Source organism: Octopus bimaculoides, chromosome 6, assembly GCF_046866305.1.
Source record: "Octopus bimaculoides isolate indiv1 chromosome 6, ASM4686630v1, whole genome shotgun sequence".
Lineage (NCBI taxonomy): Eukaryota > Metazoa > Mollusca > Cephalopoda > Octopoda > Octopodidae > Octopus > Octopus bimaculoides.
In genome coordinates, this window is record NC_142933.1 from 21,867,557 (window position 1) to 21,883,318 (window position 15,762).

Here is a 15,762-nt window from a genome sequence, read left to right on the forward strand (position 1 = left end):
GGATTCTGTTTCACAAATCACACCTGTTGGGGATTTTTTTTTTTTTTTGTCATTACTGTTATATGTTGTCAATATGTGAATAAGTGTTAGTCTTTCTGCCTGTGTTTCTCTTACACATAAACACATACACACACCCTCTGCTATGTATTAGGTATCACTACATATAACTATTATTGTAAATCCTGTTGTCAGCAAGTTAACCCTTCTACTGACTACTGCTACTAATAGTAATACTATATAACATATACTAAATATAACTATTCTCACTGTAATGATTGGTTGACATGGTTGATACCTCTCACTTGTCATGTCTTCTTCATATTCTGGTAGAGTAAGAACATCACCAAAAAATATTTTCCATCTTATGAAGCTTACCAACAGCTATTATTGCTAGAAATGTTGCAGAAGCTAATCCAAAGAACTAGACTTTGAAAGATCCAGTCCAGTTAAAAAATGGACTTATATCAAATGATTGTTTGGCAGAACAAGAAGGACGGTGGACTGAAAGTCATGATAGTATTGGTCTAAATGCTTTGTAGTTATGTTTTTTTTTATATACTGAATTCAAAATCTTTTATTCGACCAGGCTAAACTAAGTATTGGTTATGTTCTAAGTTTGATTCAACCATATACATTCTTTCCTGAAAATTTTAACTAGACAAATAGTTTATATAGCATCTCTCTTATTGGCCTCTATATCAACATCTCTGTATTTCTATTCAGTCTTCTAGAAAGTGCAGCCAAGTCACCCTCAAACCTCTCTGTCATCTTAGAAAAAAACCCATACATTGGATAATTAGTCCACAGTATACTATATCTGGTAAAAAAAAAAGTGGCAGAATGACTATGGTTGGAATGTTCTTGATCATAGGTCTATTTTATTATGACTGCTTGAGATTAAACAACACAGCATAGATAAGTGAATTGAATACAATTATTTTCTTTAATTCTTGTATTGATTGGATAAGTCTACACAGCAGTTGTTTAATGCTATTTTATAAAATAAGTATTGTTTTGGTGCTGTTGTTTGCCATACAGGTAGATATCACATTCACACAAGCGTATAGTGTTTTATTCTTGAGAGTTTAGGATTTGGAGCTGGACAAAGTCTAAAGGTGATTTATTTTCACAATCCAACAAGAAACCCTACAGAATGCGCCATCACTATCCTGAGACCCATTATAAACTAAATGAGGTATGTAATATGGTTTGGTTTTACAAATGGATTAAAGACCTTTAACAAAAAGCTTTTGCTCAAAATAACTAATATCATTGCTTTTGGTTGGTGGAGGATACTTATTTTGAATCTGTAAGTTTCTGTTAAACTAGGTCAGAAACTTGGATATAATTCCAAGTTGAAGAAATTTGGTCTATTTTACTGGTATTATTGGGAAAGTCACACATCTATCTCACCATTTCCTACTTCTTTCACCTACAAGTTTAAGGGCTCATCACAAAAGAAACTTACTATTCATAATTAATGCAAGGTTATAGATTGGTAGGGTTGGTAGAATAGTGGACAAAATGTTTCTAGTATTGTTGTGTTGTTTGTACACACACTGAGTTCAGCTGCCAACAAAATCAGCTTTTTTTTTTATCATTCTGGGGTTGATAAAATATGTACCAGTCATGTATTGAGGCTAATATAATTGATTATATCTCTCCCTCAAAATATGTGGTCTTGTGCCAATGTTAAAAAATTTTATTTATGGTGATTGGTGGTGTTTAGTGAACCACTAGTGTATTTCTTTTCATAATCTTAAGTTGATTTTTAATCCTCATTAAAATTTGAAAGTAAAACAGTGGAATCTGAGGCAACTAGTGATGGTGTGCATTGTCATACAGTAAGTACAAAAGTACAAAAAGTTTATCATCATCATCATCATCATCTAACGTCCGCTTTCCATGCTAGCATGGGTTGGACGATTTGACTGAGGACTGGTGAAACCAGATGGCTACACCAGGCTCCAATCTGATTTGGCAGAGTTTCTACAGCTGGATGCCCTTCCTAACGCCAACCACTCAGAGAGTGAAAAATAGTTAGTTTTGCGAAGATGATTAAATGAAAACCAACCACACTTTAAAACACTTAGTGTGCGTAAGACCATCATAATAAACAATATTGAAATAAAGTCCAGTAATTGTTACAGTTTCTTAAGAGTGACATACTCCTGGATGGATGTAGCTCCAGTGGAGAGGCAGGATGGAGCACAAATAATGAAGACTTCATTCTTCATGGAAACTACTTGGGAAATTTAGCTTGACCAGCCTAATGTGTCACCCAAAATATTCCAAAGTTTGCTTAGCAGCATACTGTTTGTTTATACATTCTGAGTTCAAATTTTGCTGAGGTTGACTTTGCCTTTCATCCTTTCAGTGTCAGTAAAATAAGTACAAGTTAAGCACTGGGGTCAATATAATTGACTTACCTCCCCCCCCCCCATTTCAGGCCTTGTGCCTTCAGCAGAAAGGATTATTATTATTATTATTATTATTATTATTATTATTATTATTTTGTCACATAGACAAAAATGTAGCTATTCCCAAATTTATACTCTTTACTCTTTTACTTGTTTCAGTCATTTGACTGCAGCCATGCTGGAGCACTGCCTTTAAGATTATGTCATTCTTTGTACTAAGTTTGATTCTGGGCGAAAGAGTTTTGTGTCAATCATGGATTTTTATCAGAGTAGAGCAAGAATGATTATGAAATGAGAAAGAATTAGCTATGTAGAATGGTTGCATGTGCCTATTACATATCATTATCTATAGCCATGGTCTGTAAATAGTCAAGTAACATGAATTTACTGTTAAATTGTTGTTCAGTCCCAGGACAGTTCTGACTGAGTGGATTAATGATTAGAGGTGTTCCAACTGTGACCATTTCATCTTTTTGTATACTTAGAAGTACACTGCTCAGTGTATCTGCCTTTATTTAAGACAGTTGATTGTGGTATGAGAGTCATTTGGCTGCTATTTCTATCAAGTTATGCAACTATGTAGAGGCTTCATTGTTAGCTCAACCATTGCACTATGTTACAAGTATTTGTGGACAATGAAAGAATTCATTTCTAAGTTTGGCATATGTTTGCTACATGGAGTTAATCCTTGCTTTATTGGTGCTTTGCATTTTGCTGTTTTAAGCATCTTAATTTTTAGTCATCACAAAGTTTGTTATTACTATTTGCTTTCATTACAATGGCAATGTTCTTTCTCTCTGTCTCTGTTTAGCAATCGCTTTCTCACAAACATATTTCTATATAATGTCACCAACATTGCACTGCTTATAATAATTTTAACATTTTTCTTTCCTTTAATTCAGCTGTATTCTAATATACTGTTCTTTACAGTATTGTACTCTGTCACTCTGTTTTACTCTACTGTTCACTATTATACTGCTTACTGTACTCTAGTTTAATCTACTGTTAACTACTCTATTCTACTCTACTGAACTGTTATTTTATACATGACTGTATTGTATTGTTCTATATGCTACTGTATTTTGTGCTGCAGACTATATTTACATACAAACAGTCTTCAAGATTTGTATTTTTGACTTTTGAATTCCTTGAACTTTAATAAGTAAGAAATTTGAACTGGCAACACTTGGGGACTGTCTGCGGAAGTAATATTTCAGTCTACATGCATAGAAGAGAGACAAGAATTGAACATATGAATTTTGAGGATGGTTCATATTGCTTTTAGCCAACACTGTGTAATATGCTGATGTAAACAGTTTGTCTCTATATATTCATAGCTTTGTGAACAAAAAAGATGAATTGGGCAGGGAAGTTGGGATTTCATCAGTGACTGAGTAACCTCTTAACTGTAAACAGAGATATTGGTTATAAACTTGCTTGAACTTAAATACATTAGATAGACTGTTTTGAATATTACAGAACATTCTAGGCAGCTAGTTTGATTCATAAATTACTAGCATTTTAACAGTGTTTAGTTTTTGCTCATCAAGATATTAATGGAGAATGTTTATCTCTCTCTCTCTCTCTCTCTCTCTCTCTCTCTCTCTCTCTCTCTCTCTCTCTCTCTCTCTCTCTCCCTCTCTCTCTCTCTCTCTCTCTCTGTGTATGTATATATATATATATATATAGGTGCAGGAGTGGCTTGCTTACAAACCACATGGCTCTGGGTTCAGTCCCACTGTGTGACACCTTGAGCAAGTGTCTTCTACTGTAACCTCTGGCTGACCAAAGCCTTCTCTAAATTATTAATATATATATATATATATATATATATATATATATATATATATATATATATATAATAACAGGTCTTCACAAGCAGAGTTTAGTGTCCAATGAAGTAAAGATACAAATAAGTGAGCGGGCTACTCTTCTGGCATATATATATATATATATTTAATTTATTTATGCGTTTCAGCCAAGTAGCTGCCATGAATTTCTGTCCTTATCCTGTGCTCTCTTCACGTTCCTTGCATGGCTCTTCTCCTCCACCTGATATAGTCCAATCAAGAGTTTTGATGGCACATCTGGTGTATAAGAGAATTTGACTTTGCTGCCCTCAAATGTGTCTCATTTCGAGCCATTGGTTTGTCTGGTATCGTGGAGAGACAAGTGTCAAGTTTTGTTTTGAAGACCTCTATATCCATGTCTTGCAGGTTTCTCAATTGTTTTGGCAGGACATTAAAGAGCTGAGGTCCTCTGAAACCGAGGCTGTTGCAGTACCTTGTTCTTATGTGAGATGCAGTGGACAGTACCCTTGGTACTATGCAGTGGTCACCCACCAGTGTGAAATTAACAGCGGACTTTGAAGCAATCCTGAGAAGATTCACAAAGAAGATCATCTCTTTGCAACTGCTCAACTACTGGGAAAGGCTGAAACAGCTAAGACTCTACTCCCTGGAGAGAAGACAGGAGAGGTATGCAGTAATATACATCTGGAAGATCCTGGAAGGAATTGTGCCAAATTTTGGCATTGAAAGCTAAACCAATGCCAGAACGGGATGACACTGTATAGTGCCAAAGATCTCAGTAATGCCATCGTGCTTAAGGACCAGTTACTGCAACAGCTTGGGTTTCAGGGGCTCACACCTTTTTAATATTCTCCCAAAGAGTCTAAGGAATCTACACAAAGTAGATGTAGGTGTTTTTAAATCAAGGCTGGACCTCTTCTTGTCAAGAGTCCTAGATGAACCTACTCTACTTTACTTTTGAGTTGTGTGTGTGTATACACGCATATATATGTATGTATGTACACATATACAGTGATGTTACTTAATTTATATACAAGAAAACACTGATAATTAAATGCTAATTATTTTTATTTCTGTCAGCTTAATCACTTTGGATTCATATATAAGCTATATGAATAGAAATAGAATTTTTTTTACATTTTTAATTGATGGACGTTTAAATGAGAAATTTTTAATTAGCCTACTCAATCATTAATACATCAATAACATCACAAACATGAATCCCATTAAATTCATGAACAGTTGAAATATGATATATACTCTTTTCAATAAATTGGAATGTGTGCATTAAGAAACAAAAAGAATAAAATTACATTTTGTTAATATTTGGTCAGGTACCTGAAATTTCATAAAATAGAATTGTATCTATGGCAATTGAATCTATAATCTTAATCACATTATCTGAAATTACTTCTCATATTTTGGCAATATAGTCAGATAATTCATTCAATTTCCAAATATTGAAATTTAAATACTTTTTTCTAAATTTTTTGTATTATAAGTAACGTTAATTTTTGTGGCTTAAGCGACAATAACTGCATTATTCTAATTCAAATTTTTGTGTTCAACTTACATAATTTAAAAGAGTAAGAAAATATCTTGTTATTCATATCATATGTAGTTTTTAGTCCTGTATAGTTTAAATAAATACTAAAGGTTTAATTATCAATATAGTCTTGTCTTTAAACTAATTGATACCACTGTATAGTCATTGAAGTAACCAACAATGGAAGGTCATAGATTTGTAAATATAACCACATGATGATAAAGATGACTACCATCATTATGTTGTGTTGAGTATTTTTGATGACTGCTGTTGAAATGTATTTTGTATTAAATGACATAATCTTTATTTTTATTTCTCTATTTATGTTTATAGACAATAGATCTGTCCAAATTATCAGAGGAAGAACGATGGAGGTAAGAAAACAATTTTTTATTAATTTCTTACATTCTTTTTCTGGTTTTAGACATTAGATTGTGGTCATACCAGGACATCACTTTTATGGAGTAGAGTCAGTTATTTCAACCCATGTACTTGTAAACTTATATTATCAATCTCAGAAGGATGAAAGACAAAGTTAATTTTGTGGGATTTGAATTCAGAACATAAAAAGATGTAAATTGATTGAATTGCTCCCAAATATGCAACTTTATAATTTCTTGTAAATAAACTGGAAAAAAGAAAAACTTGATTTTCACTATGATATGAGACTGTTTAATTTAAATCTCATTATGAAGGTTTATATTTAAACTTTTAGTAGAAAAATTAAGTGGGAAAATGTTGAGAAAATATCGGAATAAAGAGGAAAGATGATTCACATACAAATCATGTATATTAATAGATGTACTGAGTGACGTGTGCAAAAGAATTCTCAAGGATTTGAAATTTTCCTTTTGGTTGGAGAAAGAAAACAAAAAAATTGCGACTAACAAATAGAAACAATGACAGTAACAGGAATGTTTCAGTCTTGGACTGTGTCAGCAAAGCATAGACAACATTGATCTGTTTGATCAATAAACATAGATTTTTGTTTTTACATATAGAAAATAGAAAGATACACTGGATAATGTAGTCCTAGATATACTATGTTTGATTAAAAAGAAAATGAAGAAATGGAAGGATGAACTATCACATATTGAACACCTTTGATGACAGACTTACTGAATCAGGGCTCACCTGGGGTTAAACAACAACTATTTGTAATCCACTTAGACTACCACTAGTGTTTTAATTTACCAATTAACATTAAGTGTTATTGTGAAAGAAAAGATGAAATGTGATATTAAATTAGATCTGTTTATGTTCTTGATTGAAACGAATCTTGTTTTTGTTTTCATCTTTGCAGGGTTGATAACACAAGTGCTGGGGTTGATTCAATCCTTCTTGTCAAAATTAGTGTCCTTGTTGTTTTTTTGTCCCAGTTCAGCCCTTGTTAAGCAAACCTGTGATCAAACATATCCTAGCTGTGACTGTTCCCTTCTCCCACATATTTTTTTTTAGTGAGATATATGAGACTGTGTTGTCCAATGTGCATTTTAAGCTGGTAAAGTGTGATTTGAAAGAGATTTGGTCACACTAAGTTTCCCTGATTGGCTCATGTGACTTTGTATCAAAATTAGCAATTATTAAATTAGCAGAGAGCTAAGTCAATTAGAAGGTTCTTTGATTTCTAACAGTAACACTTGCGACCAACAGCAACACTAGTGCCAAGTTGTATTGACCTAGTTGCTTGCTCTTCCCATAGATAAACATCAGTAGTTTGGCGAGAGAAGACTTGCATGCATAAACAACTGCTTATCTTCCACAAAACAAAACAAAAAAAAAGAAAGAGTATACCCAGGCCCACACATACATGTACAGATTTGTGGTAACCATTGACTGATGTAGGCCTAACAAGTCAATAAGACTTCTGACAATTAACTGAGTGTCCAGCAGTTCATATTTTGTCATAAGTATGATATTGTATCAAAAGCCAAATAACTTCACTTTTGGTACCTGAATCTATTAGACCCAAGTACGTTTTGGTACTGTTGTTGCTTCATTCTTGATCAGCCCTGATTGAGGAAGCCTATGATCAGAAGTATTCCAGCCATGACCTATCCATCGTTTTGTAAATCAGGGATACTAGATTCTTCAATGTATTCTGCCTTGTACCATAAGATAGTATTCCTTTACAACTAGGGTAGTACTAATGAGGTATTTGTTAGCTTTTAGTTTTGGGTTGATTTCTTTCAAAAAGAGATGCTGTCCATAATGGTCTTGTGTCTTATCTCAGGACAACTGTGTGTATATTTAGAAGTAATGTGTATATATATATATATATATATATATGTATATATATGTATATATATATATTAGAAGGTTTGGAGATAATGTACAGGTATTATATATTAGAAAAAATAAGGTACTCAGGGATCTGGATGGTTGTACATTTACAGATTTTTATTAACATGTCACATGTTTTTATAAATCATATATTAGCCCTTGCATCTATTCTAGTAGAATCTCCAGAATCTAGTAGAATCTGGAGATTGTACTAGAATAGATGCAAGGGCTAATATATGATTTATAAAAAACATGTGACATATTAATAAAAATCTGTAAATGTACAACCATCCAGATCTCTGAGTACCTTATTTTTTTCTAATATATATATATATATATATATATATATATATATATATATATATATATATATCTTTTTAATCATTTAGTCAGTGGGTAAGACAGTGTACTTTTGTCTTTTCGCTGGGCCTCTGACAATGGTGAGAGATAGAAGGTACCCTCAAACCAGTGACCTGGTCCAAGTGCTTGCAACAGAGTGAACCCTGCTAAAGGCACACAAACAGTTGTGTTTATTTTAGCAGGTGTGATTGCTTAGCTGTTGTGTTCATATACAACGTACGTTGTCTTTGAGAAAGACACCACTTAGATTTGAAACTCGAGTCAGATCATTCACTCTTTTCCTGCCCACGGAGAAATATATATATATATATATATATATATATATTTACATAACTTTGGTTAAATCTTGTGCTATTTCAGTTCAGCTACATATTCATCCTACAGCTCATATGTTCAATGCACAGTTTAGTAATTAACTGAACAAGCTACTAGTTACATATTAGTATTATGCAAATTAGCATTGATGCTACTAATATTTAGTGAGCTTATAATGCCATTAGTTGTTTCTTTCTTCGTGGACAGCATGAGATGTACATGGTCTCTGAGGAAGACTCCAATTAGAGTCGAAACTCGAGTCAGACATTCACTTTTTTTTATGTCTATGGAGAAATACAAAGACTGATGTTTATTTGTATTACTATATTTAATATAAGTATACAACAGTTGTATTCATATTTAGCCACTTGTATGTGCGTGTGTGTATGTATGTATATATATGTATGTATATATATGTATGTATATGTATATATGTGTATATGAGTATGTATATGTATATATGTGTATATATATGTGTATATGTATATATATATATATATGTGTGTATATGTGTGTTTCAATGTATATGTGTGTATATATGTGTGTGTGTATATATATATATATGTATGTATGTGTGTGTGTATATATGTATGTGTGTATATATTTATATATATATATATATATATATATATATATGTATGTGTTTATATATATGTATATATATATATATATATATATGTATGTATATTGCCCTATCCAACTCATGCCAGCATGGAGAACTGATATTAAAGGATGATGATAATGATGATGTGTGTGTGTATACATATGCATGCATGTGTGTGTGTATACATATGTGTATGTGTATGTATGTGTATAAACATATGTATATATATATATGTTATATATATATATGTTTGATATATATGTGTGTGTGTATATATACAGAGTGTGATGGGTAAATTATCGCCATTTTATATTTTTAATTTCCTGCATGCACATTGTTTGTTTTTGATTTTGTCAGCTACACAGTATAGTAGGGTTGGTTGGGCACCATCTGTGAGAAAAACAGCACCATGATGGAAGTCACTCTGCCAGAAATTTGGAAACAACATGCTGTACTGCTTGGCATTCATGCCGGAATCTCCATTACAAACATTTCAGAGTGTCTGGGTGTCAATCTGAGGACATGTACCAAGAGTGATAAAAATCAAACATCCAGTCAACATCATGGTATTTGGAGTGATCACTAGTGATGGTGACATTATGCCTCCATTCATCTTCCCATACGGCCTCAGATTCAACACAGAGGCCTACATCAAGTGCCTGGAGGAGGTAGTGTTGACCTGAGTCAAGAGGGTGGCTGCTTGAAGACCCTATGTGTGGTAACAGGACTTTGTACCGTGCTACACAAGCAAGAGAACCCAGTCATGGCTGTCAGACAATTTCTGTGACCACATCACCCCTAACATCTGGCCACCTAACTCCCCAGACTGCAACCCTCTTGATTATTATGTGTGGAGCGCAGTTGAGTGAGAGACCAACAAAACTCTTTGTAACACCAAAGAAGAACTGAAGGCAAGGATTATAGCAGCATTCACCAACTTAAACAAGGAGACCATCCAGTGGTTGAAGCCAATGGCAATTTTATTGAATAAATTTACTTTTTAGTATTTCAAGATATTTTTATGTAATTTTGGTAAATATATCTGTTAAAATGAGATGTCAGTGTTATTTTCATTTTTGTGTAATTTAGACAATTTATTCACAGCACCCTGTATATGTATGTATATATGTATACATGTTTATATATATATCTCAAAAAACTGGAGCCATCACCTTCACTGCTAATGAAACGACATTGGCCTTCTTTGGAGCAGATGAGGAGGGGTGTTTCCACTGCATGGATTGTCTGTTTCTGGTTCAAAGTGATGAACCCAACACTCATCTTGGCTTAGTAAACATTCAAGGAAACCAGCTGGATCTGCCTCAATCAATGTTAGATTTTCCCATGATTTGATCGGCCTGGTGATCTTTTGATCCGGTGTCAGATGTGACACCTACCGAGCAAAAACCTTTAATGCCAAGTTTATTGTGCAGAATATTCTCAACTCCCACACAGGATATACTAATAGCATTGGCTATTCAATTCATAGTCAATCACCTGTCATTCATTACCATGTAGCGAGGACAATCAATATTTTCCTCAGAGGTGGTAGGTGCAGGACGCCCAGACCTTGGGTCATCGTCAAGATTCTCTCTATCCCTCCTAAATTAAGCTGCTCACTGTTGATAAAACTGGAGTGTCATCCCCTAATTCAGCAACCTTGTCAGCATGAATGTCCTTAGGAGAGAAAATCTTTTTCTACAGGTCCTTGCTAAATTTTGTTCATTTTCTAGAGAAATCACTACTTATTACATTTGAAGTCTTGTTTAAACAGTGAAATGTCAGTTTACCTGGAAAGAAACAATGCAGTTATTAAGAATTGAAATGAATGCATGCAAGATTTCACCCCTTCATAGTCAGCCTTTGACCTTTTCAGCCCACCCTCATATTTATGTCATATATGTATATATAATATGTTTATACATATATATATACATATATATATATATATATATATATATATCATCATCATCTCAGAGTGGTTGACGTTAGGAAGGGCATCCAGCTGTAGAAACTCTGCCAAATTAGATTGGAGCCTGGTGTTGCCATCCGGTTTCGCCAGTTCTCAGTCAAATCGTCCAACCCATGCTAGCATGGAAAGCGGACATTAAACGATGATGATGATGATGATGATGATGATTGTTGTCGTTGTTTAACGTCCGCTTTCCATGCTGGCATGAGCTGGATGGTTTGACTGAGGACTGTCAAGCCAGAAGGGGGCTGTCCCAGGCTCCAATCTGATCTGACAAAATATCTACAGCTAGATGCCTTTCCTAATGCCAACCACTCCAAGAATGTAGTAGGTGCTTTTTACGTGCCACCAGCACATATAGATATGTTTACATATGTAGATATATATATGTAATATATGTTTATACATATAGATGTATGTTTACATATGTAGATATATGTATATATATATACATATGTATATACATATAAATGTATGTTTATATATATGTGTGTGTGTGTGTGTGTGTATGATATATAATGTAGATATATACTCTAAACATTTAGTAGAGTAAAATTTATTGATAATGTTGATTTGACTGGAACTTCAAGTTTTACCTGGTTGAATAAGATGTTAAAGGTAAAACTTGAAGTCCTAGTCAAATTAGTATTGCCAGTATATGTATGCATGCATATGGGTGTATTTATGTGCATATGTGTCTGTGTATAAAAATGTATGCATATTATAAATACAGTCTTGTAATTTAAGAATAGTTTTCATTACATTTAATATTTAACAGCATGGTTTAGTAAATTCTCAATGTTATAATGAACCGTCTTGATGACATGAAGCCAGATTTCCAAAGTCAGGTTAAATAGCATTTTGCAGACAATGGGGAGAGAAGGACAGTTAATTCATCACATTCTATCATCCAAAGTTATCCTTGGTTTTCATGTTTCAATTAAAATGTGTTTTGTAATGTCAGAGATTTAATGAAAAAAGAAAATCTGTAAACAAAATGCCTGACATTAAACCCTAAATTAATATCAGGCATTTTGTTTCTTCTGTCGAAGAATTGAACACCAGAGGCTACATGAAAAACACCGTGGCCATGAAGCAATGCACGCAGAGATGGTGCTTATCCTGTTGGTCACCCTTGGTATTGCACAGATCATCCTCATGCAGTGGAAGAAACGTCACTTCAAATCATATCAGGTTATATCTTACTCTTCTCTCTTAACCGTTTACTTGCCATATTGCTAATGAAATATTTTGCTTATATGTTTTAATTAATTTTGAAAGTAACCAAGAAATTGGGAAGATTTAGTAAAATAACATTTTCATTATTTAGTTTATTAATCTGATATTAGGAACATAACAGAAGTTTCTTACATAAATTATTAATGAAAGGTTTTAATTCAAATGTGAACAGTTTTATATCTGTAAACCAGAGGTAATCTTAGGTGAGGTGGAGATGGTATCAAAAAGGTTTTAATATTTCTTCTAGATTGCTTTCTTTACTTCCATTTTTTAAAATCTTTCTTTTAAATATTTAACATTGCAGATCTATTGCTATTTATTTTTAGAATGTTTGGTTTTGTTTGTTCATTGTTGTTTCCTTAGTCTGTTGAAAATAATTTCCATATTGTCTCATTAAAGATGTCTCTCTTCAAAATATTCCAGGGCCTCCTATACATTTAATTCATTCTAGTACTAGTGCTTATATTGCCTAAAATGATGGCCAGTACTGTGCCTTGAGTAAAGTCTTGTCCTAAGAAGAGAAGTGGGAGTCAATCAGTTCTCCATTTTTTTAAATAATGCTCACTAGACTACATGAGTAAGTCTGTCTTGACCCAACATAATTGTTATTTTGAGACCAGAAACCTTTTCTTTTTTTTTTTTTTTTCATTTCTCATCCTTGATGTTAGTATCTTGAAGGATCTTTTCCAAATCTCCTGTTGATCTTGTTTCAAGTCTTCAAGGTTTGCAAACTTTTCCATTCCAATAAAGCATTAAAATGTACAGGAAAATATTTGTTATTTAACCTCAAGTTAACTTTAATACAGCTGACCTGTAATCAAAGATGTGCCAGGTGTGACCATCTTTTCTTTTTATCAGAGACATAGTATATTAAGACTGCATAATCTAATGTACCCTTTCCTTTTTTTAAGATAGTAATGTTTGATTTGAGGGAAATTTGCTGTTGTTTCTAGCAAGTCAAGTGACCACATAGAGGCTTCCTCTTAGACTTAAGGATTGTTTGTTGTTACTGTTGTTGGTGATAAAATTTAGTGGGTGCAGGCATGGTTCTTTATTTAAGAAATTCACTTTGCAACTGCTCGGTTTCTGCACAAACCCCATTGCATGCTACCTTGGGTAAGTGTCTTCTACTATAGCCTCAGGTTAAGCAATGCCTTGTAAATGAAATTTAGTTGATGGAAACTGCTTGGAAGCTAATTCAAAGGACTATTGTTATTCTTGGTGGGGTTGGCACTGGTTTAACACCCCACCTGAATCTTGAGTGCCTTAGCAGAATCCATTTTGTTGTAACTACCAGGCAAGAAACTCAGTCTAAGGATAACTTGTGTCTATTAGCCTCAGAGGCCCCGAAAAGGGTTATGGTTATTATCATTTCTTTTTTCACTGCATAGGAAAAGGTAAATTTGTAATCATTTAATAACATTTGGAAATCAAGTGCCATATTTGGCCATGAGACATCTGTATGAAGAGACTGAATTTGTGCAACCGTCATCATTTTTGTAACAGCCACTTCTATATTGGATAGACTTAGATGGAGCCCTTAATCCTAATAGAGCACTTTGTGGTTGAAAAACCTGCTTAAAGTTTCAATTCATTGAAGACAAATTTAGCTATCAAAAGAAAAATAATGAGGAATAAATGACATTTCTTAGATATAAATATTATGCTTAGAGAGAGAGAAAGACAGCAAGACAGACAGTTGATGACTGGTGAAATGTCTGAATGATTTAGGTACCATAGTATCTTACTGGTTACAAGTTCTTAAACTTATTGGAGGCATTGAGCTCTTGGGTCTGTAAACCTTCCTATATTATATGCTGAAGGCCACCTGCTTAATTAGCTAAATATTTTAACTATGTTTGTTTGATTTGGTTAACTATAATTTTGCCTTTTGTCTACAATAATAATTTTTTTTCTTTTACTATACTGTGAATACTGTATTATATATGATAAATACTGTGTGTAACATAATAAATTCTGTTTTACTTTATAAATATTGTGATATGTTAACTATTGTGGCATAATATTGCATACAGCATGATAAGTGTTTTATATAACAAAACTTGTACCATGTGTGACATGACACATACTGTGACATTATAAACTCTGTGTTTGACTTTATATGTACTGCATATGACATCAAAATACTATGTGGCAATAAATATTGTGTAATAAATGCTGTGACATGATACATATATTTAATTCTCTTTGTTTTTGAATCAACCTGTATGTCTGACTTCATTTCTGTTTCTATTCTTTGTGTGTACTTTTAGTCTAACATTCAGCATGTACTCTGTGTATTTGCCCTCTAATATGTCTTCTGTTCTTCAATGTTCTGAGCCTGTATGTCTTCTTTGTCTCTCCTCTCTATATCTCTGTCCTCCAATATGGTCTCTTTGTATGTCTGGCCACCAGCATGTCTTCTCTGTCTGTCCATCCTCCACCGTCTCCTCTCCTTCTGTCTGTTCCACTTACCTTGTTCTTTCTTGTCCAATCTTCTGTCACATTAAATTTAAACTATTCCATCTAATCTTTTCTCACTGTCTCATCTTACTTATTTCATCTAATATGGCCCCATCCTATCTAATTTGTTCTCATACCACCTAGTTTTCCCCTCCATTTCTAGTTTGTCCCTATTGTCTCTCAATTGTCTCCATCCCATCTAACATATCCTCATCTTATCTCACTTGTTTCCTTGTTTCCATCTTATTTAACTTATTCCTAGCCTCTATTTCCTATTCCATTTATACTAATCTATTCCCCCACCCTTTCAGTCATATATCATTTAATTTACCTTGCTCTCTTATTTATTCCTGTCTGTTCTGTTGTATCCAATCTGTCTTGTCTTCACCTTATTTATCCTAACCAGTGACTAATTTTTTTATACCACTGTAGAGAGCCACCTTGATAGGAATGTGGTTGATACCTGTGCTATTCTCCATCAAATACCATTGGGTCCGTTTCATTATCATCTGGTTGATTTTCTCCATCATCACAGCTTATGTGACCTTTCGAGCAACACGGAAACCTCTCACTGGTACAACACCCAGGTACTGTTACTTATTCAAAGAGCACAGTTCTCTTTCATTTCCTCACTTATACACACATTATAGACATAGCATATACTACCATTTAAATACAAGAATTTTATATAAGATTACATGATATGACTAAGAAGACATTCGAAGATTTTTATTTGATTTTAGATCATA

General features: G+C 33.5%; 1 protein-coding gene across 3 annotated transcripts in view; it reads left to right on the forward strand.

Annotated features, from left to right (window-relative positions):
• Window positions 1–15,762, forward strand: part of LOC106882820 (E3 ubiquitin ligase Rnf121) — a 44,557-nt gene that overhangs the window by 15,717 nt on the left and 13,078 nt on the right. The window contains exons 2-5 of one of the 3 annotated variants that reach the window (XM_014933607.3): window positions 1,090–1,195; window positions 6,111–6,151; window positions 12,364–12,505; window positions 15,446–15,600. In XM_014933607.3, the coding sequence (XP_014789093.1) occupies window positions 1,154–1,195; window positions 6,111–6,151; window positions 12,364–12,505; window positions 15,446–15,600 (380 nt within the window). In that variant the 5' untranslated portion in view covers window positions 1,090–1,153. Of the gene's footprint in view, window positions 1–1,038; window positions 1,196–6,110; window positions 6,152–12,363; window positions 12,506–15,445; window positions 15,601–15,762 lie in introns of all 3 variants that reach the window. The other 2 variants (XM_014933606.3, XM_014933605.3) reach the window with 2 other exon arrangements.